This window comes from Peromyscus eremicus, chromosome 22 (assembly GCF_949786415.1).
Source record: "Peromyscus eremicus chromosome 22, PerEre_H2_v1, whole genome shotgun sequence".
Taxonomy (NCBI): Eukaryota; Metazoa; Chordata; class Mammalia; order Rodentia; family Cricetidae; genus Peromyscus; species Peromyscus eremicus.
In genome coordinates this window covers 36,392,831-36,416,967 of record NC_081437.1, presented here as the reverse complement: position 1 = coordinate 36,416,967, position 24,137 = coordinate 36,392,831, and the positions used below count along the sequence as shown (strand labels likewise).

General features: G+C 49.9%; 1 protein-coding gene across 2 annotated transcripts in view; it reads left to right on the top strand.

Moving 5' to 3' along the window:
- The window catches only part of Grhl1 (grainyhead like transcription factor 1), a 45,107-nt gene that overhangs the window by 7,214 nt on the left and 13,756 nt on the right, over positions 1–24,137 (top strand). For both annotated transcript variants that reach the window (XM_059248283.1, XM_059248284.1), the window contains exons 4-8: positions 1,528–1,927; positions 3,161–3,237; positions 4,868–5,024; positions 5,460–5,571; positions 6,787–6,881. In XM_059248283.1, coding sequence (XP_059104266.1) covers positions 1,528–1,927; positions 3,161–3,237; positions 4,868–5,024; positions 5,460–5,571; positions 6,787–6,881 — 841 coding nt within the window. The remainder of the gene's footprint in view (positions 1–1,527; positions 1,928–3,160; positions 3,238–4,867; positions 5,025–5,459; positions 5,572–6,786; positions 6,882–24,137) is intronic.

The window sequence follows — 24,137 nt, the reverse complement described above, 5'->3', positions numbered from 1 at the left end:
TTAAAAATACACTCATGGACCGGGGAAGCTTGGTGGAAGAACACTCGGCAAGCACATACAGCAGGACTCCGGTTCTGTCCCCGGTACCGGAGAAAAAGGCGAGGCAAACCAGTGAACAACTCCACATTGGGGCTAGAGTGACAGCTCAGGGTAAAGGGCCTGCCAGCTTGAGTTCTGTCCTAGGAACCAGGGAAGAAAGGTGGAAGGAGAGAACGCTCCATAGAGTTGACTTCTGACCTCAGCAGGCTGCCACCTACATATCACACACACACACGCGCGCACACACACACACACACACACACACACCCATACACCTATACATGCACACAGAGGTGTACATACACATACACATATACACGTACATGAACACACACAGAGGTGTATACGCATATACACACATATGTACATATACACATGTACATGTACACACACATACATACACATATACACACATATTCAAAAATGATTATTTTTAAAACTGAACATTCACATTACCTTAATACCAAAATTAAGCCATGATTAATTTTGTATAAAATATCTACTGATAAAGTATGATAATAACTTTTCCTTGGGAAAGCCAGATGGCATCGGTCTTAGAGAGTGATGCTTGGCAGTGCTTACTTGTGAGCATCTGTGTGTGTGTGCGGGTGTTGTTCCCTGAACTCCGTACTCAGCACCCCTGTGAGAGGACAGACCTCCACCATGCTGGCTAGTTTTTGTCAACTCAACACAAACCTAGACAAACCTACCTGGGCAGAGGGAACCTCAACTGAGGGATTGCTCCCAGCAGATTGGCCCGTGGGCCTGTCTATGGGGCATTTTCTTGGTTGCTGATTGATGTCTGAAGGCCCAGCCCACTGTGGGCGGTGCCATCCCCAGGCAGGTGGACCTGCGTTATATAAGGAAGGCAGCGGGAGCAAGTGGGTAAGCAGTTCTGTGGTCCCCTTGAGTTTCAGCCATGGCGTCCCTTGATGATGGACTGTGATGTGCAGGCCTTTCCTCCCCCAGGCTGTGTTTGGTCATAGTGTTTTATCACAGAGACGCAAGCTAGGACACATTGTTTTTACGTCTCACAGATGAGAATGGGAGTCCTGAGAGACAAAATAGCTTGCTCCAGCTGAGGCACAGTTTGAACCCAGTGGTCTCACTCTGGAATCTGTGCACTCACAGCGTCAGGTTTATGATAAATACGAAGGTCTACGTTAGGATCACTGGGACTAGCACGTATGGAGGAGCGCTCTGGGTCCCTTCAGAGTGAATGTGCTCTTGCTGTGGGTTTTGCTTGACTGACGGCTGTGGGGTCTTCACCGGGAGTGGGCCCTTCCTCCAGCTCCTGTTTAGTTGGCGTCTGTCCCGTGCATAACTGCTGTGGGAAGCCCAGACCATCAGAGTGACGGGTTACCTGGAGCGTGTGCTCAGTGTCCACGAAGCCCTGGTTGGAGCCCCAGCACCTGCTCCTTTCAAATCATCAAAGCCCTGTATCAGCACCAAGGTTGAAAACATAACGGCCTTTCTCCTTTCTCGAAGAACCAGCATGCCAAATGTGACGGAGCAGCCCCTCATTTCTGCTGGCGAAAACAGGGTGCAAGTGCTGAAGAACATGCCCTTCAACATTGTCCTCCCCCACGGCAACCAGCTGGGCGCTGATAAGAGAGGCCACCTGACAGCTCCTGATACAACAGTCACTGTCTCCATAGCAACCATGCCTACCCACTCCATCAAGACCGAAATCCAGCCGCACGGCTTCGCTGTGGGCATCCCCCCATCGGTGTACCACCCTGAGCCCGCCGCCGCCGCCGAGCGCGTGGTGGTGTTCGACCGGAGCCTCAGCACTGACCAGTTCAGCTCGGGCACTCAGCCTCCCAACGCTCAGCGGAGGACTCCAGACTCCACCTTCTCAGAGACCTTCAAGGAGGGTGTTCAGGAGGTACGAAAGACAAAAACATCTTCCTAAGACGGCAGCGTGTTTGTCTAAGTATTGGGTTCCACCTTTTCCTGGTTATGTAAGCTTGAAACTTAGCCCGGAATGAGTGGATCATGAATAAAAAGATTTTTTTTTTTTTTAAGAGAAAGGCCCGTAGGTATAATTTGTAAGCTAAACCGACAAATCCAAAAATTATCATCAAGGGCACATGGGTAATCTTACCAGCAGCTGAGTTAACAATTATGGTTTCCGCTAAGAGGTTTGCTGGGGAGAGAGAAAGGAAGCCTGTGTATAATCTTCCGACCACAAGTGCATTCTCATAGTGTTTCTTCAGCTTTCGTCCTAGACCCGAGAAAGCTCCCAAAGCCAGCCTCGTGTGGCAGCTCTGTTGCGTCTTCGCTGGGTGCTGCTTGTTTCATGGCGTAATCCAGGGTTGGAGGTAGTCATCAGGACACTCTATGAGTTCCAGAGCATTGGAAGGGTCTGATCACGCAGACCTCACTTGGGGAGAAGATGGGCACTTAGGGTGTTGGAGGCGGGTCTTACTGCCCCTGAGGATCTTTTAGGAGTAGAAACTGACACTTTCCAGGAAAGGGTAGTCGACTTGCCCAGCCCTGGTGCACACTTGACTCCTGGCCCTTGTATTTTGGCTGTAGATTCTAGACTCTGAACATTTGATGTGTGGGAAAGATAAGGGACAGGGAAGAGTGGATCACAGGCACTTTGTGAAGTGTGTATGTGTGTGTGTGTGTGTGTGTGTGTGTGTGTGTGCGCGCGTGTGTAGTTATTCACATGAGTGGTGGATAAAATTAGATATTGACTTTGTATTATTTATATATGTATTGGTTTTTCAGAACAGGATTTGTCTGTATAGCTCTAACTGTCCTGGAACTCTCTCTGTAGACCAGGATGGCCTCATAGATCCACCTGCCTTTGCCTCCCAAATGCTGGGATTAAAGATGCAAGACATACCACCAAACTGATATTTATTTTTATGACTTATCTTAATTTAAATTGCTTTTATAGATTTAAAATTCTTATTTTGAAATGAGCCTCAAAAGGGTTGTGGGTTACCGTATGCCATACACTGTAGCCATACTGGACCTTGGTCATTAGTAACCATGATGATAGTTAAATGGTCGTGGCTCACTCCATTGATATTTCAGGTTTTCTTCTTGGTCATTAGTAACCATGATGATAGTTAAATGGTCGTGGCTCACTCCATTGATATTTCAGGTTTTCTTCCCCTCGGACCTCAGTCTTCGGATGCCGGGCATGAATTCAGAGGACTATGTGTTTGACAGTGTTTCTGGGTAATAGTTGTCTTTTTATTTGACTTTTGAATTTTCAGCCTCTGTGGTCACTTCTCCTTCTGGTGCGTTGGTCCTGACAAATCCGAGGTGACTTTGGCCCGCTTTGGCCCTCCTCTGGCTCTGCCACCTGTGGCTTTACCTTGGGTAGGGAACTTTCTCTGTGGTGATTCGATGTGGGACTCTGGGTTTCGCCTCCTTGGCTCCTGGTGTTGGTACTTTTTCCTTCCCTGGCTCCCTTCTGTGGTGTAGCGGGATGGAATCTCAGGGAGAGATGGGGATTAAGGTAGATCGCTGGGCCATCTGTTCGTAAAACTGTGCATATAGCTGACAGTTTAGGGGTAAGTTAAGTGGACAAAGGACTTTATTATCCTTGTTAATGATAAAATAAACAAACATAACTTTCTCTTCTGACCTGACCACTTGTTTTTAGCTTAGCAAAACTGCACCCTAGCCTGGGAATAGGATCACTTTCTAGGTTCGTGAGCAGTATATCAACACCTCAAGATTGTTTTTAAATTTTAGGATTTCATTTTTTATTTTATGTGTCTTAAGTGCATCATATTTTGCAGTTTAAAAAAACAACAACAAAAAACCAAGGGCATTGAGACGGCTCAGTGGGTAAAGGCGCTTGCCACCAAGCCTGATGATCCTAGTTCAGTCCCTGGAGGCAGCAAGGTGGAAGTAGGGGACCTCCTACAGGGTGTCCTCTGACCTCCACACATACACTAAACAGACAGACAGACAGACGAACTTGCAGGATTTAGACTTCCTTTATAAGCATGTCCCAAGACGTAAGGATCACAAACTCACGAACATTAGGTGTGGGTTAGAGCTGGCAGGCTTTCCCTGTGACGTGTCAGATAGTGAACACTTCAGGCTTTGTCAGCTAGACAGCCTCTCTAGTTCTGTGAGCAGCCGGCTTGGCCTTCCTAATGGAAAAGGGGTCTGCAGATAAGGCATAAGCGAGTGGTACGGCTGTGTTCTAATAAAACTTTATTTAAAAAGTTTTGTAATTGGCTGACATCTGGTCTAGGAAGGTAGGTTCTGAGTGGTTGTGTAAAGTAGCAGGAGACATAGGCAGTCATGGAGTGCCTGTCTAGAGACAACTTGCAGATGGAAGCTACAGGAGAGTGCTAGCTGGCAAATGACCGAGTATCGTGCTCCCAGCCCATTTTCAACCTTTGTTCCATAAAGACCAGCTTGGCAGCCAGCCCTGGGAGGTTCCTGCCACCACCTGTCCAGTTCCTGATGTCATTTGTAGCCCAAGCATCCGAATGTCTAGCTGTTGACATTACGTCATTACATAGAACTTGTAATCAGTATTTCGTAGCCACTGTCTGAGACTTTCTGGTCACCAATGGACACTAAGCACTTGTGTTTGGATCCTGTTTCTCAAAAAAAGAGGACACGTGCTGTTTCTAACATGGTGTCGTCCGCTGGATGTTTGCTGATGGTCTTCTGTCTCAGTAACCCCCCTGACACACACACATACACACACACACACACACATATACATACATACACACACACACACACACACACACACATCACACACATCACTTCAGGACTAAGGTGTACCAGAAGTTTCCAAGAGACTGGCCCGGAAACCTGTTGCTTCTTTGTCCTGTAGGAACAACTTTGAGTATACCCTAGAAGCCTCCAAGTCACTTCGGCAGAAGCAAGGGGACAGCACTATGACTTACCTGAACAAAGGCCAGTTCTATCCAGTCACCTTAAAGGAAGTGAGCAGCAATGAAGGGGTCCACCACCCGATCAGCAAAGTTCGAGTAAGTTCTGCACCTGATACTGCTCTCCGAGAAGCTACTGTCAGGGACCCTAGTTCCTAATACTTCCAGGTTCTTGTACAGGCCTGAGAGTGCCAGGGCTTGTGGACTGTGTTTAAGGATTATTTTTACCTTTATTCCTATGTCTCTGTGAGTGTTTGCACATGATGGAGATGCCCTTGGAGGCATCGGCTCCCTTGGAGCTGGAGTTACAGGCTGTTGTGAGAGGCCCGGATGTGGGTGCCGGGAACAGAACTCCGGTCCTCTGGGAGAGCAGCAAGTGTTCAGAACTACTGGGCCATCTCTCTAGTCCCCCACAGTGTTGCTTTAAGCCTTAACTGTAAGATCTGGTAATGAAGACTTCCCCGGAAGCTGCTCGCCCCTCGGTTTCCTCACGCCGTGCTGCGTCCTCACGCCATGCTGCGTTCTCGTCCCCAGAGCGTGATCATGGTGGTTTTCGCCGAGGACAAAAGCAGAGAAGAGCAGCTGAGGCACTGGAAGTACTGGCACTCCCGGCAGCACACGGCCAAGCAGAGGTGCATCGACATCGGTGAGTGGCCGGAAGCCCACCTTTGCCCTCGGAGGCTCGGAGCCCAGCCCCCCAAACCCGGTTATTTTTGGCGTTGATGAACTTCCTGCCGAAAGCGTTTGAATTCTGATGCCAGCCACAGATGCGTTCCAGGCAGTGTCCTGTGCCTCCTGGAATCAGGGCTCTGTCCTCACTTCCTCCTCGGGGCCTGTGCCCAGGCCGTGGTTTGCCGTGTGACTCTGGAGCCAGGGACTTTAGCCAGCTAACGTAGGAGTGTCCCACTTTCAGCCTGTGGTTCTTCTGACCCCTTCTCCGCTGCACTGGGGATGGAGCGTGGGCCGGCACACCTGCTAGATGAGCCCTGGACCATCGAGCCGCACCTCCCAGTCGGCACATTCTGGGGGGTGGTAATGTCGTCTTTAGGAGATGCTTGGTCTTCTTTAGAGATAATGATAAAGAGATTTCCAAATGTGCCAAAGGAAACCACTTCTCCAGCTACGCCCTGAGCTAGGTTGCTGATCTCACTGGTCTGTAATAATCCAGTGGTGGATGCCCAGGGTTCAGCTCCATAAAGCCTCTGTTCCCTTCCGGTTTCCAGTCTTACACAACACCATCATCTACCCACAGGTGGCCATCTACCTGGGGGCTCCTGCCATCATCTACCCACAGATGGTTGTCCATCTGGGGCTCCTGTTTCTCTATCTTCTGAAGTTCTCATGCTCTCTTTTCTATAAGAATCAGAAGAGCCGAGTTCTCTCTTTGTTGGGACAAGGTCTTTCAATCTACTCAGGCTGGTTTCAAACTCTTTGCATATCCCAGGCTGCCCTTGAATTCACACCAAAATCCTCCTGCTTCGGCCTCCCAGTTTCTGGGATTATAGGCATGTGCCTCTACACCCAGCTTAGAAGATCTGAGTTCTAATCTTGCTTCCAGAGATCAGTTTTGGGATCTTAAGACCATGCTTAAACTTTTTAGACTTAAACTTCCTAATTTTGACCCAATGATAATGGAATTAACTGTATCTAAGCTTGCCTGTATTTAAAAAAAAAAAAAAAAAAAAAGAGTCCTGGGATTATTTTTTCCTCCTTTATTTTAGAATTTCTTTCAACCCAACAAAATGCTTATTTAAATTGTCCAGAAGATAATGCAGAAAACTGAGTATTTCTTTGCCTGCCATGATCTCACATTGAAACTAACAGTTGTGACTTTCTTTTTCTCTTCCAATGCTTCATGTAGCCGACTACAAAGAAAGCTTCAATACTATCAGCAACATTGAAGAGATTGCTTACAATGCCATTTCCTTCACCTGGGACATCAACGACGAAGCGAAGGTATTTCATAACGTCCAGGGCGTGTCCCTCCCAGCTGTCTGAAAAGTGGGAGGAGCTTCCCGATTTCACAGCTGATCTGTTTTGTAGTTTTACACTTGTCCCCTCCTAGAGGTTATGAAACTGTCCTTGCAGTTCCCACCCTCCTCGGAAGCAGCATTTTTTTCTTGATGTCCCTCAACGACGCAGAGTCCAGTATGTGACGCCTCCAGGCTGGGGTGTCACCTGCCAGTGCCTCCTGCCTGACCCCCCCGGGTCCACCCCGGCACTCCTTCCCTCGGCTTCACTTCCTCATTTGCGGAGTAGCATTCATACTCTGCCCTCCCCCCATTCCGTGATGTAAGGATTAGTGCGGCAGCATCCCAGCAGCCAGGTGGGGTTCCTGCAGAAAGGGTAAATCCAAGTTAGCAGCAGTGTGCATTTCCCACCGTGAGCAAACAACCGCGGGGGAGCCTTCCGGCTCCTGTGTTGACAGTTGCCTCCATTCAGAGGGTCACTTGGATGATTTTCACTGGGACTTTTCAGGGGATTCTTAGGGACAAGCAAGCATATTCTTAAGTTATGTCTCCCTTCCCATGACAGTCTCTCCATTCTATTCATTAAAATTATTGGAGTTTTGCTGGGCAGTGATGGCGCACACCTTTAATCCCAGCCCTCAGGAGGCAGAGGCAGGCAGATCTCTGAATTCCAGGCCAGCCTGGTCTACAGAGTGAGTTCCAAGACAACCAGGGCTACAGAGAGAAACCCTGTCTCAAGAAAAACAAAAAGAAAAAAATATCAAGTGAGTTCTGACATGTAGTTACTTGAGAAATCGGAGCCCCAGAAGCTTAGACAGGTGCTGGGGAAGGTCTACCAGGAGCTTTTGTTGTAAGATTAGTGATGCTTTCCTTCAGGGTTCCTGTGCTCGGTCTGATCGCCTTCCTGCCCTTTCCACCCTCTCCTTTCCATTCTTCCGTTTATTCAGGAAGAATTTTAGTCTCTATGGAGAGTGTAGGCCTTAGAAAGCATGCCTGATCCCCAGCATCTCATGCCTGCTTTCCCTAAAAGAAAAGAAACTTTTTTAATTCATGGGACAAGACACTATATTGGAAGCTTATGGTTATCAGGGCTTGCTTCAATTTCTATTGCTTAAAATTGCTTTTAAAAATCAAGTAATGTGGCCAGGTGTGGTGGTGCACGCCTTTACTCCCAGCACTCAGGCGGCAGAGGCAGGTGGATTTCTGTAAGTTCCAAGCCAGCCTCTTTTACGTAGTGAGTTCCAGGTCAGAGCCAGAACTCCATAATTGAGAACCTGTCTCAAAAAAAGAAAAAAAAAAGAAAAGAAAAGAGATCAAATGATGAGGTTCTCAGGAGTCACATGCAGTTAGTTCTGTCCCGCTGTGCCATGGTGGTTGTGTCTAAGGCAAAGGGCGTCCTTCCACTGTGTGAGATAGTCTGCAAGAAAGCTCTGGGGGCCGCGACAGCGCCCCTGCCAGCCCCCACCGCTCCGTCCAGATGTCAGCTGGCTGCTCCCTCCAGAGCTGGTACTGGATTCCGTTTTAGAGGGGCTGCTGAGAGAGGCCCGCCACTTTGTATGTTTGTCTCAGTTATTTTGAAACTTAAAACTGCGATAGGACTTAGTGTGCGGCTTCTAAGAAGCCAGGTAAGAGGAGCTGGCCATGCCCTCTGGGCGCTTCTGGTCTCGGGCTCCTGAGAAGTGTTTCCTGCTTCACTGGGAACCTGTGGAGCCGCAGCAAGGAAGCACTGTACCGAGTTCTCTAGTCTAACTTACTGTGACCTATGCCAGTCTCTAGCTGGGGGAGGGTGTGTGTGTGTGTGTGTGTGTGTGTGTGTGTTTGTGTGTGTTTGCACCTTTACCACCATTGAAAAAACAAAAGGCTGATGAGGCCGGTTCTGCTGTCTGTTGGGTGTGGCCGGCGTTAATAAGCACTTGTCAGGGCCTTGGCGATCTGGGCTGGAAGGACCTGCGTATGGGCAGGGCACTCTGCGAACCTCATGTGTCACTCGAGGGTGGGGATAAGGAAGGCTGAGAAAACAGGGGCGGCAGGCTGTGTGCTGAAGGTTGACGGGGACCTGCCCCGGACAGAACTGCTCCCGTGCTCCCGCTAATGCAGAGGCAGCGTGGGCTCCCTCCTTTTACCCACTCAGAGTCTGCGCACAACCCTCTCCTTCTCCGGGGACGTGGTGGTGTGCCATTTCTTAATGAGGCTGCTCCCTTTTGAAGCTGATACCAGACATCAGTTTCAAGCGTGTGCTGGAATCCAGCAAGTCGATTCTTTGCTCTCCCCAGCCAAGTCCATGCTTCTGTTTTCATACTTAAAGTAATTAATGCCTCGAGGTGGCTAGAGTGAGTAGGTGTGCGTGCAGAATCCTGTAGAGTCGGGGTGTTTTGTTTACTTACTTACTTTATGAAAGTATCTACCTTCTTAAATGGCTCCCTTTCTTGTTCTCACTTAGATATGTTCGTTTTTAATTAATTCATTGTTTTCTTAGTAGTGCTGAGAAATAGACCCAGGGCTTCATGCTTGCTAGGCAAGTGCTCTACTCGTGAGCTATACTCCAGCCCAGTATATCTTAATTCCTGATTGTCTCGCACAAACGTCCAGGTTGCTGGGAGATGTATGGCATTCCTTTGCTCTGACTTCTAATGGTAACGTCCACTCTCTGGCATGCCAGCATGAGTAGGTCCAGGATTCTGACCAGTGTCTTTCTCTGAGTCCTACCTGTTCATGGGCTTCTGCCTCTTAATTGGATGTCATTGTTTTGAGAACACACAAAGGTAAATCATGAATGTCTTGACTGGTGTGCTACTTGGGAAAACACTGCTCCAGCCTGGACTCAACTCATAGTGTGCCTGTGCACAGGCAGTTCATGGATGTAAGCAGGAACCCGCTGGTGCCACAGAAGCGTTAGGGGAACAGCCATTTGTTTTTAAAGCAGAGGTAGAAAGGGAAGTGCTTTGAAAACTAGGAATGTCTGGGTGTGGTGGCACATGCCTTTTATCCCAGCATTCAGGAGGCTGAGACAGGCAAACCTCTGTGTTTGAAGCCAGACAGGTCGACATGGCGAGTCCAGGGCCAGCTAGGACTGCATAGTGAAAGACGTTCATTGGCAGCTGGACGCCTTTCTAAAGACTTAGAAGTTGACGGACAGGTTACAGTTCCTCTAGGCAGAGGCTCTGATTTCTTCCCTAACACTCTGTGGCCAAGCTGGGCTACTGGACGTAGTTCAGCAGGAAGCAGCAGTGTCTGCATTTGGACCTTCAAAGATTGGCAAGGTGCTCAAGTGTAGGATTCGTAGGGAAAGACATGAGGGCCAGAGAAAAAAGAGGAGGAGAGGAGCTGGCATACCACAGAGTGGGCGCGTGCTCAGCTGCACGGGCTCCCCCATGAGCCAGCAGATCCTCCCACCCTGCAGGAGCCAGGCTTGGGCCATCTAGTGGCTGATGCTACAGCAAGGCTAGCCGCAGACTCCTGCCTGACTCCAGGTCTGGGGTTCCGGGCGGTACCACTGTAACCGCAGCTCACCTAGGCCATGCATTAAATGGGCTCTTGTGGAGTAGCCTAAGACCTTCAGTATGGCATCACCATGTCAAGGGGAAATGTGTGCGTTACTTCACACATGAAGTTTGGAGACGAAAGTCTCAGTCAAGGTCTCTACAATAGTCCTAGTAAGAGGGAAGGATTGTGGGTCTGCTGGAGCTCCTGGCCTAGAGTCTGCTCTTATCTGGCTTGGGTCATAAACCTTAAGTGTTTACAGCAGCACCAAGATTTGGTTAGTGGTAGGAAGAGGAAGCCCAGAGGTCTAAAATAAATAGTGGGAAGAGAAGTGAGAGAACTAAGTTCTGTGTGTAACTGTCCCTCACAGGCTGGGCTGCCACTCATACTGTGCTGGGCTGTCACTCATACTGTGCTGGGCTGTCACTCACAGGCTGGGCTGTCACTCATACTGTGCTGGGCTGTCACTCATACTGTACTGAGCTGTCCCTCACAGGCTGGGCTGTCACTCATACTGTGCTGGGCTGTCACTCACAGGCTGGGTTGCCACTGATACTGTGCTGGGCTGTCACTCATACTGTACTGAGCTGTCCCTCACAGGCTGGGCTGTGCTGGGGAGTCTTGCCATGTTCACACTCCACCCAGCACCATGTAGCAGCGCTTAACCCTTTCAGAACAGCATTGCGGACTCACTAATAGAAATGACTCTAGAAAACACTTGGGTGATAGTCAGCTGCAGAGGAGTGGAGATTATAAACCAAAAAGCAACCGGTCCTGGACAGCAGCACCAAGGAAGGCCATCTGGCGGCGGCGGCCTGGACGTGGCTCTGGTCACAACCAAGTAGCCAGAAGGGCAAAGAAGATGGCGGCGGTTCAGCGCACAGCTCCGGCTGTCTTTGCTGTTTGCTCTAGACACGATCTTTGTGAATATTAAACTATTAAGGGTGTGATGGACTCCGGGGATACAGAATCTCTAACCAGTAAGTTTCCCTAGTACTGATCTAAAGCCTTTAAGGTAGATTGTGTTGTGGCTACATTCGCATGTCCCTCTCAGAACTACCAATACCAAAGAGTTCCCTGTGAGGTGTGGGCCAGGCCCCCGGGGTGGGTGATACCAGGGAGCGCGCGCATAGAACCTAGTGTGCTTTGCGAGTTGTGCCTCCCGAGGCTTAAGGCTTAAGGCTGCCAGGGCTTGGGGTCTTTTCCCACCACTGTGCTGTAAGCCCCCTGGTGCGATTCGTGAGTTGCCATCAGGGCTCTTTGAGAAGGAGGCTGATTCGTCTCAGTGTGTGACCAGGCTGCTCACTGACCAATGGGACCGCAGCTTTCCATGCTGGGACCCATTGTCTGTGGGTGTGATGGGTCTCCCTAGTTAGCTCCCTCCCGTTTCTTGCCTTCCACGCAGGGCACAGGCTGAGGGGTTAGGGCAGGGGCGAGGGCGGTCAGAGGCACAGCATCCTGTCCCTGGAAAAGCTGTGGGGTCAGACTGTATGCTTTCACAGCTCGCTGCAGCCCAGCTGCTCTGAGAAGGTACTCGTAGGACTCTGGGCGGTTGTTCTGGAACACAACTGTTCTGTCATGGAAAGGCTCATGTTACAAAATAAAGAGGATTAAAACGATTTGACGCCTACCTTGAGGTCCCATAAGCTTTACCATGAGGGCTCTTGTGTTTAGGTGGAGTGACGTCGTCTTTCATTTGTTCTCCTGGTCTCCCCAAGAGCCAGTGGAGTTCCCGGGGAGGGACCAGCAAGGCTGGGCTGTGGAAGGGGTGTGGCCCCTCTGGTAACTTGAACTTGGGATGTTTTGTGTGTGCTTGTGGGGTGCTGGGCTTCTGAGTTTAATGACAGTTTGTTGTTTTGTCTGAGCATAATGTTTGGAATTCATTGTGAGAGTGTTTTTTTTTAATGTGTTTAGACTGAACACACTTGCATTTAAAGGGATTCCATTCTAGTGAAGCATCAATCGGGCAATATTAAAATAAGGCGGTGCCATGTTTGGTTGCGTTAAGCTGGGACAGGTTTGTTTTGTTTTACAACTTTAAATTTCCAATGTGAATGGGAGGGCAGGAGGGAAGAGAGAAATGAGTCACATATTATGCTTGTAATTGTAATGAAATCATGGGCAGGGGACTTGAAGTGTAGACTTGCCGGGCTGCTTAAGTGGAAACACATCAGGAAACACTGTTACTTTTAAAAGAAAGGACATGGGCCAGCAAGGTGCCTTTGCCTGGCAAACAGCAAGCCCAGTTCAACCCCCTGGATCCACCTGGCGTAAGGAGAAAACAGACCCCACACTTTCTCCTCTGACCTCCACATCCCCACACCCATATCCTAAATGTTAAATATCCTTAGAATTACAGCAAGGAAGTGACGTTCGGAGCCCAGGCAGACCATGGGTTATCTATACACGGACTCCTAGCCTTCCACCCCCAGGACACTGGCGGTGGCCACCTGCTTGACGTTCATTTGACTGCAAAGATTTTCCTCTTGTGTAGTTGAAAACACGTTTAGGGTTGAGGAACTCCAGGACCTGAATTCAAGCACCCGGCTGAAGCCGGTGTGCTTGTACACATCTGTCCAGTTGTGGACGGCAAAGACGGGATTGCTAGGCTTTGCTGGTTTCTGGGCTAGCTCCGGAAACTGTTGTGAACGGCAAAGACAGGATTGCTAGGCTTTGCTGGTTTCTGGGCTAGCTCCGGCCAGTTCCAAGAGAGACCCTGTCTCAAGGGAATAAAGACAGAGTGTTTGTTGACAGAGTAGAAATAGTTCATCCTGCTCTGGCCTCTGGGTGTGCACACCACACCCACACACATTAAGTAAATAAATAAAGATAAAACGCTCATTAAAGTAAAAATGTTAAAAAACATCCACCAAGGAGAGCGCTACATGTCTTTATACAGTGAGGCGTCTGAGAGCGGATCTGTATTAAAAACGCCAAGATCATTTCCTTGAGGCCGCTGCTCTGGGTACCACAGCAAGGATGATTTCTCTTTGAGGCTCTTCCTGTAAAAGCTGGGTCTTTGGGGGCTTTGCTGCCCCATTATGTCAGTGCGTGTGCACACCGCAGTGTCTGAGCAAGAGGTTCTGTTAGTTGTAAACTGAAACACTCCGAGTCACGGCGAGACTTTAGAACCCACGGTAACAATGTGAGCATTTATTCAGCGTGTGCCTGAGGGTGAGGGCCGGCCGAAGGTGTCTCGGACTGCCGCGGAGGCACTTGGCAGCTAAGAAAGCCTCCGTTTGGTAGTGAGACCTGTATCCTGTGAACGAGTTTGAGGCAGCCCTGTCCATTTAGACACCGTTTGTGCTGTCGCTGGAGTTACGTGTTTTCTTTGGGGGGGGTGGGGTGGAGTGAATTTTTGCCCTTCCCCCGCCCCGCCACTCTGAGGAGACAATGAGCGCCTCTGTGGAGACTTTGACAGCTTGTCAACTTAACCTGCCATCTCGTGTTTCTTCCTGGAAATCCCTTCTGTGGCTCTCTGCCCTTTCAGGCAGGTTTGCCACTCATGTGTTTTGCTTTGTTTTTTATTTATTTATTTATTTTAGTAGATTTGCCACTTTTAAACCTGAATCAGAACAGCCACCTGACGGAGTAGAGATTTGGAGGCAACGTGTGGCCTTGGAGTCAGGGGTTCTTGTGACTAGAAGCCTTTCCCACAGGTCTCACCCCCCCCCCCCCAGGCCCTCTGCCGTAATCCACGGACTCTGTGCCTTTAGCTTCTCGAACACTGGGTTGACAGTCAGCTTGCCTGCCTTCGAGTCTCCTTTGTGACCCCTGTGCCCGCTCACCTGTCCTGTTGTGTGCTCTGGGGATGGAATGTGGTCTGTGTTTGCCTGGAGTCACGCCCCCACACAGGGCTGCATATTTCAGGGCACGCACTCTGCTGATTTGGGACACATCTGCCAAGTGTCCTTAGGTTCAGCAGGTCTTGCACATGGAACATGGAGGAAAGGGGGCAGGCTGGTCCCTCTGAGTGTTTTCTCCTCCGCGCCTCTCTTTTTATCTCGGTGACTTTTCCCCTGGCTCTCTGCACGGCACAGAAACCGAGACACCGTGTGGGCGGTGTGGGAAGCGGGCTGTGGCAACAGCCTTGCTGACTCGGAGCTTGTTCTACCTTCAGGGAACGCCCTCCCGGCCGGCCGTGGGAAGACTGCGATTCAGGCCCTTTTCTCCTCCCACGGCCCTGCCCGCCCCACCCCTTCCCGCCCGCTGGGCTCTTTCCTCTCGATGGTCATTTGATCGGCTGAGAAGCCGCAGAAGGGTTCAGCTGTGCCCTGGCAGCCCTCTGAGCCGTTGGGCAGTTCGCGGTGACAGTGGCCTTGTCGTCGTGGTGTGGTTAGGCCATGCAGCCGCCACCACCCACCCACCCCCACCCCCCGACAGAGCAGGGGCAGGTGGGACGCACCCTGGATTATCTGGCGCATCAGAGGTGGAACTGGATGGGGCTGAGCGGGTGACTCAGTCCCGATACCGTCTCAGCGCCACGCACTCATTAACTGCACGTGGACTGGGCAGCCAGGGCGGGAAGGAGGCAGAGCCCAGGGGGAGGCGGGTCTGTTTGTTTGTTCTGCTCAGAGTCGGGGGAGGAGGGCAGCGTAAAGCCCAATAAATGTTCCCTGCTAATTAGACCTCGCCAAGAACTGGGTCGTGATTTATAGTTTAAAGTCTTGCCTACCCCATCAGCTTCGATCCAGGTTCTCAACTTCCTTGAAATGCACTGGGAAAATGGTGATTTTATTCTCTTTAAGTAGTGCTATTAGAAACGAGGGGGAATTATTTTCATTTCAGCTGTCGGCCAGTTTCTCCCCGTGAAGAGCTGCTTAGATCTTTCCACTGATTTGGTTAAGTAAATTTGAACTTATCCTACTTTCTACTAAGAGAAAGTTTCTACTTTCTCTTAGAAGATAGATTACATTCTAGAAAGGATCTTATGGTAGATATTCTCTGTATTTGACTGAGTTGAATTTTGATATAAAAAATGAGTCAGATCCCCAAGACCCCTGGGACTGTACCCAAGATGGCTGTCTCTGTCTGCTGAAGCCGTGTGGCCATCAGCTGAGTCCTGTGACTTATGTGCAACAAGTAGGAAGTTTGGCAGAGAGCAGCCGTTTGGTTTGAAATACGGAGACCTTTAACTTCCTGCCTCATGATCAAGGTGACCTTCTGCCCCGTGTTCTGTCTGGCTGTCCGTTTTCCCCACCTTCCCACGTCTCCAGTTTTCCATCGGTACCTCTCCGTGAGTGGCCAGGGAAGGCACTGGTTCTGGAGTCCTGAGAGCTGGACCTACCAGGGCTTTGCCATCCTAACCCTGAACCTCACGGCTTGGCCCTGTCTGTCTCTAGTGAAGATCCTGAGAACCAGAGACCATGTGGCATCTGTGAGGAGGATCAGCGCATATAGAGAATGTCCAACTGTCTCCAGTTACCATGGTAACCTTACCAAAGCGTCTTCCCCAGCTGAACCCACCTACTTTTTCCTTTCCCCTCCATCGGGGCTTTGTGATGTGCACGGGGCAGTTAGAACTTTATAACCACGTCTTAATGCGCAGGTCACAAGCAAATGAGGGGCTCTCAGCTCCGAAACCAAGCTTTTCCCACAAGTCAGTCTGCAGTGTAAGAGCAACATGCCATTGGTTTACCCCTGAACATTTCTGGACAAGTCTGACTCACTTCTAACATCCTTCCAGGGAGTATTACACATAGAACCAATGCTTTGCTACTAGGGCAGAAAAACTGGCTTGAGAGGCCACTTGGCAGATAACTGGCTTCCCTAACTCATCAGCTAGCCAGCCAATCGCCTGAGCAGCTCTGGGAGGGGACAGGCATGATTGGAGCAGGCAGGCCTGAGGCATTCTCCAGACTAGGATGCTCATCATTAGTAAAGCCAAAACTCTGCTCTTGGGTCTGTCATCAGCAAGGCAAAAGCACCATGTCCTTAGGAGTTCCAGGGAAGCCGAATTTTCAGCCAGGGATTCGTCGGCTGCTGGATATTTTGGCAAAGCCTGTTTGAGTTGGGCCGTTCTCCTTAACCCTCTGAGCAGCTGCTGTGAGTTTAGGTGGGAAAGAGGCCACTGAGACAGCCTGGTCTGAAGAGGGAGCTGACATGTGAGGATGCAGCATGGCCTGGGAAGCAATGGTAGACTTGTGCTCTGCGGCTCCAAGGTCACGTTGGAGACTAGGAGAGCTGTAGTCCTTACCCGTCTCGAGCTGCACTGTGAAGCTACGGTGGTGGGGTAGTGTAATTATCGTCTCAGTTAGGGTTTCTATGCTGCGAGGAAACTCCATGACTGAAAGCAATGTGGGGAGGGTTCTTCTACAGCCCAGGCCCACCTGCCTATGGATGACATCACCCACAGTGGGCTGGGCCCTTTGGGTGGTTTGGAAAAAAATGGCCTCCAAAGGGAGTGGCACTATTAGGAGATGTGGCCTTGCTGGAGGAAGTGGGTCACTGTGGGGACAGGCTTTGAGGTCTCTTTCCTCAAGCTTCCCTCAGTGTGACAGTCGACTTCCTGTTGCCTGTCAGATATAGCACTCTCAGCTCCAGCACCACGTCTGCCTGCACACTGCCATGCTCCCCTTCATGATCATAATGGACTAAACCCCTGAAACTGCAAGCCAGCCCCAATTAAATGTTTTCCTTTATAAGAGTTGCCGTGGTCATGGTGTCTCTTCACAGCAATAAAAACCTAAGACAGCCCTCCTTACACCAGTTAGTAGGTAAGAATATGGCCTCCTAGGCATGCCCACAGGCCTATCTGGTGAGGCAATTCCTTATTGGTCTCACCAGCACAGTGGGTAAAGCATTTGCTCTGCACGTGTGAAGACGACCTGGGTTCCGTCCCCAGAGCCCGTGTGGAAGGCGTGTGCCATCAGACCCGGCAGGAGACAGCTCCTTATAGGGTGAAGTTCAAGCGGCCTGTGCAGAGAGCGGGGTTCCCGGGAGTCACTGTTTCTGCCCACATCACTGCTCAGATTGTCACTTCCCATGGCACCCATGGTGTCTGCAGGCACATCCCGGGTCTGGGCACGGGGCTTGCTCTCACAGTCCCTTCTGTCCCCTCAGGTGTCACCGACGAGTCAGTTCTGGTACAGCTTGTGTTTTACTGTTTCTCTTTCTCTTGGACAATTGGGCCCCCGAGTGAAATCTTCATCCCTTAAGAAAGAAAACCAATCCGAATCAAAGCGTGATTCCTCTTGTTGAGTGAGTCACGCTGTGACGACTTCCTTACTGTATTGTATCGTTTGAGCACACTGCATCATGAAAGCCCTAAGAAACTGTTTTCACCTCCACGGCAGGAACTTAGGGCAGCATGCAACCTTCTACCTAAATCTCTCAGTGGAAAAAAAAGCCAAAATGATGCCAGTTGGTGGTCATACTCCTTGTACTTCCACAGAAACACGGGGTGATGGTCACCACCCACCACTGCGGTGCTTTCAAGGCCAGACTTTCGGTCATTCAAGGGAAACACCAAGGGATAGTGAACACCACACTAATCAATACTGCCATTCAGGACCTGGCTCAGCTCCTTGGAAGTTTTGTAACTTTTGGCTGATGGAGTCCAGGTGTTTTGTTTTCCAAAGGCTGGGGGGCCCGGGTGCTAGACCTCTGAGCCATGTCCAGCCTTGAATCCTGGGTGTTTTATGGATGAGCCCTTTCCATGAATTAAATGTGTGGTTCGGACTTCCCGACTTTCTCCCTACAGTTAGACGCACTTGTCAGCTTACATGCCGGGCTAGTCTCTTCACAGTCCGGGGGTGTTGCTGGGATTGTGCTCAGCTTGTGGTTAAGAGGGAAAAAGAAGAAAAGCCCCCAGAGGACTGGATGAGTTAGAGGCTTATAAACTGAATTTTTAGTCTCCTCTGCTTTGCCCGCTGGGATATGGCTCCTGGGCAGTCACTTCTGAGTGCATGCCCTGCCTCCTTATTCCTCTTGCTCCTCTTCTTCCTCGGAGGGTGGCCATGGGAGGAGCAGCCAGCTGTGTGTTCAGTATCAAGGGGCTCCCGTGATGCTTCTGGGAGAATCCTCGCACAGCAGTTCGGGGTCTGGGAGAGCATACGGATGAAACCCCCTGACATCCCCAGTCAGCTAATGTACATTCCCTCACTTTCAAGCTGCCCTTTGCAAACCAATGAAAATCTGAAGTATTCTGAGCGTGTGAATTCTCAACCAGGAATGAGGAACTGTCCGAGAAAAATGGGCTGGACGTTTAAAAAGAATCTTGCAGAACATCTTTAGCCTATTCAGTCATTGGTTTTGTGGTTAGGGGTTTGGTTTGTTTTTTTCTTTTTTTAGTTTTTATTTCCCTTATAACCATTTTGGGTGGGAACTTTAGTTGTAATCTTTTGAGATTAATATTTTGATTGGTTGAATAACATCACACTTTCCCTCAAAATAAGCCACAAGGAAGTGTAGCAACACAAGTCAGCACTGAAGGCTCCTTCCACGCAGAGGCCTTCCCAGGACTCTGAAGAAGGGAACGTGTGGTGTGTGTGTGTGTGTGTGTGTGTGTGTGTGTGTGTGTGTGTGTGTGTGCCTTTTTGCAGACTTTTAGCTGTAGAATTGGATGTGGTGCATGTATGCGTGCATGCTTGTGCCTGCACACTCGTGTGCATCCACGTGTTTCATAGAGGAGAAGTTGGGTGTGTAGCGTTCATCTTTCTCTTTGGCTTCTGTAAGAGACTTTGGAGTTTGGCCTGTGATGCTATCAACAGGGCATTTGTCTGCCCCCAAGAATAGTCGGAATGTCTATTTTATACAGACTTCAATGCCTTGGTCCATTCTTAGTCATTTGGGATGCGGAATCAATCGCTCTTTAAATTACTTTATGTGTTTGGGTGTCTTGCTACTTCCCGAAGTTGCAGAGACAGCTGGAAGTTGACCTGCAGCTCTCCCTCAGCCCTCTGAGCATAGCTAGACAACAGTGTGGCCCTAGGACCCAGTCATCAAGCCCAGGCTAGACAGCTTGTAGAAAATGGAAATGCTGAACTATGAAAACGCTCCCTGTTTTCTCTTTTATTAAAAACATATTGGAGTTGGGCGGTGGTGGTGGCGCACACCTTTAATCCCAGCACTGGGAGACAGAGGCAGGCGGATCTCTTGATCCTGGCTGGTCTACAGAGTCAGTTCCAGGACAGCCAGGGCTACGCAGAGAAACCAGGAAAACAGTAATAATAAAAACTATGCATTAAGTATATGCATGCCCCAGGTGTCAGGAGCAGAGGTGACTATTATGGTATGATCTCAAGGGGTTGCATGTAGTGCAGTTCAGAGTCACAACTGGAATCTCAGCCTGGGCACACTGGTTCATACAGAGGTGTTCATTCTGAGAACACTTCTGACCAACTTTGACCTTGTTGAGTAGCAAGATCTGTGGATAGTGAATATTCTACCTGATAGGCCTCTGCCTCTGTAAAATACTCCTTCAGTTAGTAACGCATGTAAGAGGATCCGAACTCTTCAAGGAGGAAATCATGGACTGAGGCGGGTTTCATAATCTCAGAGTTTGGGAGCTGAAGGAGACCTGAGGTGCATTGAAGTGTCGGAGACCAGTCCTTTCATGGGATGGTGTTATCCTGGTTGATCATGTGAATACCCGGGAGCACTGGAGAGCAGTTCTGGTGTCAGACCCACCCAAGCGGAGGTGTTCCAAATCCTCAGCCATGGGGCCTGTCCCAGTGGGCTTTGGAGCGTGAGGGATTCCAGCATGGCTGTGGTGTGAAGCAGTGTCTGAGAGAGGGACTCCAGGGCTTCTGTGTGCAGTGGCTCCCCTAGGGTGCTTGTGGGGAGGAGGGAGGAGGAAGGGGGTCTCTGTGTCTACCAAGTTCCCAGGCCAAATTGAATGAGGCTACATGGTACCTTTAAAGTAACAGCGTTTATAGAAAGTAGACTGATAAATGTATTTTCGTGTGTGTGTGTGTGTGTGTGTGTGTGTGTGTGTGTGTGTGTGTAAGCCAGAGGTTGATATGGGTATCTCCCCCAGTCACTCTCCACCTTTTATTTAGTGAGAGACAGTCTCTCACTAAATCCGTGGCTCACCAACTTTCTAGACTGGCTGAGGGCAAGCCGACCCCAACGATTCTCTTGTCTCTGTCTCCTCAGCACTGGGGTTACAGTGCGCGATGCCATGCCCAGACTTTAGATGGGTGCTGGGGAAGGAGTGTGTGGCCCCAGACTCCTGTCTGTTTCCCTCATCTTATCTGTAGTAAAGACAGTAAGGTTTGGGGCTCATCCTCCTCATCCACTGTGGACGGAACATCTCAAGGGTCTGGAGTTGGAAGTGACCTGAAGGTCCTCTGCCTTGGCTGGTCATGTGACAGCAGAGTCCAGGGTTATGGGGCTAGTTAAGGACAGAGTGGGGACAGAGTGGTTGCTCTGATTGTCAGATAAACTCTGCCTCTGTTGAGCACCTTACCTCCGCCCCGCTCCCCCAGTGACAACATGGGGGGTGGGGTGTTGCCTTTTTTGCTGGCCTTTGGTGAATGCCTAAACCAGTATGGTATCACTTGGTTTGGCCCAGGATGCCCACGATGGCCCGGCATATTCTTCCATGATGCTACTGCGTGAGACAGTGAGTGCTGTGCTGTTTCTTGGGGTCTTCTGGCCGCTGTCCTTCATAAAGTGTGCGTCTATTTCCGGCTTTGTCCCACCCACTGGTGTGGTTGTGTTTTATCTGATCAAGGAGGCAGTTTTTAAATGCCAAGTTAGGGTGAGTCAGCCCTTTTTGATAACTTTTGAAGTCTCCTAAGTTGAAAAGGATTTTCACAAATAGGAAGCAGATGTGTCTGAGTAAGAACATGGAAGCAAGACTGTAAGACCCTTCCCGGAGGCTCTGCATTCAGGCTGAGCCTGGGATCCGGCTGCTCTGAATAGAGACTTGACGCTGGGACGCAAGGGAGGCGAGGTTTGGGTAGGATTACTGCGAAATCCTCTTGTCAAGGGAATTGCACTTTGGGTCAGAGACTTCCTGGAATCGGGGAACTAAGTGTAACTTCCCAGGCAGCCATCTTTGAGTTAGGAATTGTGCCGCCTGGCCCAGGGTGAGAGAAGTTTGGATTTTTCCATTTGGTTGGAAACTGAAGTGTGCAGTGCTTTGGTAATTTTTCTTGTTTACAAAGACTGCCTTCTTTTTCTCCTTTCTTATTCATTTTATTTCCCCTTTCGGATTTCTTTTTCCCCCACATTTATTTATTGGTGCGTGTGCACGCCCACATGCATGTGCCTGTGTCACAGCATGCATGTGGAGGTCAGAGGTCAGGGAGCCCATTCTCTCCCTCGTTCACCACATGGATTCTGAACACTGACTCCAGGTCGGAAGGCCTGGTGCAGGTGCCTTTCCTTACCGCGGAAGCATCTCGCTGACCCCTGTTCCACAGACTGTCTCCTGTCTCTCTGCATGTTTATGGTTTCGTATAAAATATTTTAAATATGCAGAAGGCGGTGGGTCAAAGCACAGACTTTTCAGTAACACGGTTCAGAAATCGCAAGGGCCACTTCCTGCCTGTGAATCTGGACTTAAGTCTTTTTGAAGAAAAGGGAGCAGGGCTGGAAGGTGACTCAGTCAGTAAAGTGCTTGTCTTGCAAGCACGAGGAGCTGGGTTCGGCCTCCGAAAAAGCTGGGTGTGGTAATGTGCTGTACCTTCGTCAGCCGGTGCTGGGAAGGCAGAGAGGAGAGGATGTCCGGGATTCCCTGACCATACATTCTAGCCTCACGGTGAGCTCCAGGCCAAGAGGAGACCTGTCTCAAAGGGATAGATGGTGTTTCAAAGGATAACGCCCCGGGTTGTTCTCTGGCACACACACTCAAGTTTTGTTTTTTTGTTTGTTTGTTTGTTTGTTTGTTTAAGTCAAGTAATTTTGTTCATTTACTGGAAATAGTTAGACAACTTTTAGAAGCAAGCTACCACATTGCCAGAGTGTGAACAGTCTAGAGAAAGGGACGCATCTGAGCGCCTTCCATCTAGATCTTTACCAAAGGGTAAAATCTGGGATTAGGTCAGTGGGGAGAGGTAGCTTTACCATGGTGGGCGAGCACTTCACCTTCCGCTGGAACAGCCTTAGCATCTCCTGGAGATTCAAATGTGGGAGGGCAGCGCCCTCTTCTGGGCACAGGATAGCTCTGTAGCGTGTCAAAGAGCCCAGCGTAGTCCCAAGCACCAAGTATGGCAACTGTTCCAGCCTGTCCGGAGAGACAAGTTTTATGTGGAGGACGGGATCCCACAGGACCCTTGCAGACCAGCACAGGCAGCGGAGGGCTGTGGGGTGGACCTAACGGGATCAGTAAGGAAGCTGGCAGGGTCAGCATGAGGTGGGACTGACGGTGCCCAGGGATAGTGAGAAAGATCTGGGGGACGCTGGTGAAGGAACAGATAGGGTGATCTTCAGATCTTGTACTGTACATGTCCCAAGTCTTGTTAGGTTGTTCAGTCTTTTCCCACTTAGTAGAGTCACCCGCCGGCCGCACTTTGTGCCCTGCCCGGCACTGGCTCTTGGTTACCGTGGCTCTAACTCTGTCTCTCCAGCTTCTCTTTCCTGCCCTCTTCTCTTCCATTCAGTGCTCCTGTAGCACACAGTCCCCATCACAAACCCATTTACGACCCAAGGCCAGCCCTGCCTGTGTCTTAGTTGAGGTGGACGGCCAGTGCTTCTCGGGTCATCCGATCTTGACTGGTGGGGCCTAGGTGCTGGAAAGAGTCCTGGTTGTGTGGCGTAAGGGTCTCACATCTCTGAAATGAAGTTGCCCATTAAAAAACAAAACAAAACTGTGTTTTTAATCCTATCCACTGCATGGTTGGTGCCCATAAATAAATTCCAAAGACATTGGCCTGGGAAATGAGAAGCATCTGACCACATTAGACAGCTTCAAACCCAGAACCATAAAATGAGAGAACAGAGCATGCTCACTCACTGTGCTGAACTATAAAAGGGGTCGGAGCATGCTTATTCACTGTGCAGAACCATAGAAGGGGTCGGAGCATGCTCACTATATAGAACTATAAAAGGGGTCGGAGCATGCTCACTAACTATATAGAACCATAAAGGGGTCGGAGCATGCTCACTAACTATATAGAACCATAGAAAGGGGTCGGAGCATGCTCACTAACTATATAGAACCATAGAAAGGGGTCGGAGCATGCTCACTCACTGTGCAGAACCCCACCAGCTTTGCCAAGTGTCCTGTACTGCATGATCGTGTGTCTCCATTTGCTTTAACTTTTGAGAAATCTCGCTAGGTGGTGAGCATGGGGTGACTGAGAGGGAGGCAGGACAGGGAGGCAGGACTAGGTGTGCCGCTCTCTGACTTCCTCTTCGAAGGAGGGGCTGTGCTGGGAAGCTTCTCTGCTGGGTGGTATATCAAGGACATGGCAGCTGTTCCAGGGAACTGACCCTATTGGACTTAGTGACAATTGTGGAAACTGACCGTGTGGGTCAGTGACAGTTCAGCTGCTGGTGAAAGGTGAGGTGGCGGGTGACCTCAGTGCCCGCCTGCTGCTCTCTACAGTGCTTTGTGTCTGGAGGAAACATGTCCACCAGTGGCCCACAGAGTTCCTTTCTCCCGTGTACAAAGGCTCTCTCAACCCATAACAATGTCTCATGGCTTCTCATGTGTTCTCACCACATCTCAATGAGGAATGTAGTCATGTTTTGTGACTGTCCAGTAGCCAGCGTAATTAAAGCCTGTGGAAGCCTTTGCCAATTGTTGTGTGTACCCAAGCCTGTGGTGAATCCAAATTATATTTAAATTATGAAAGGCCACCCCCAAAAG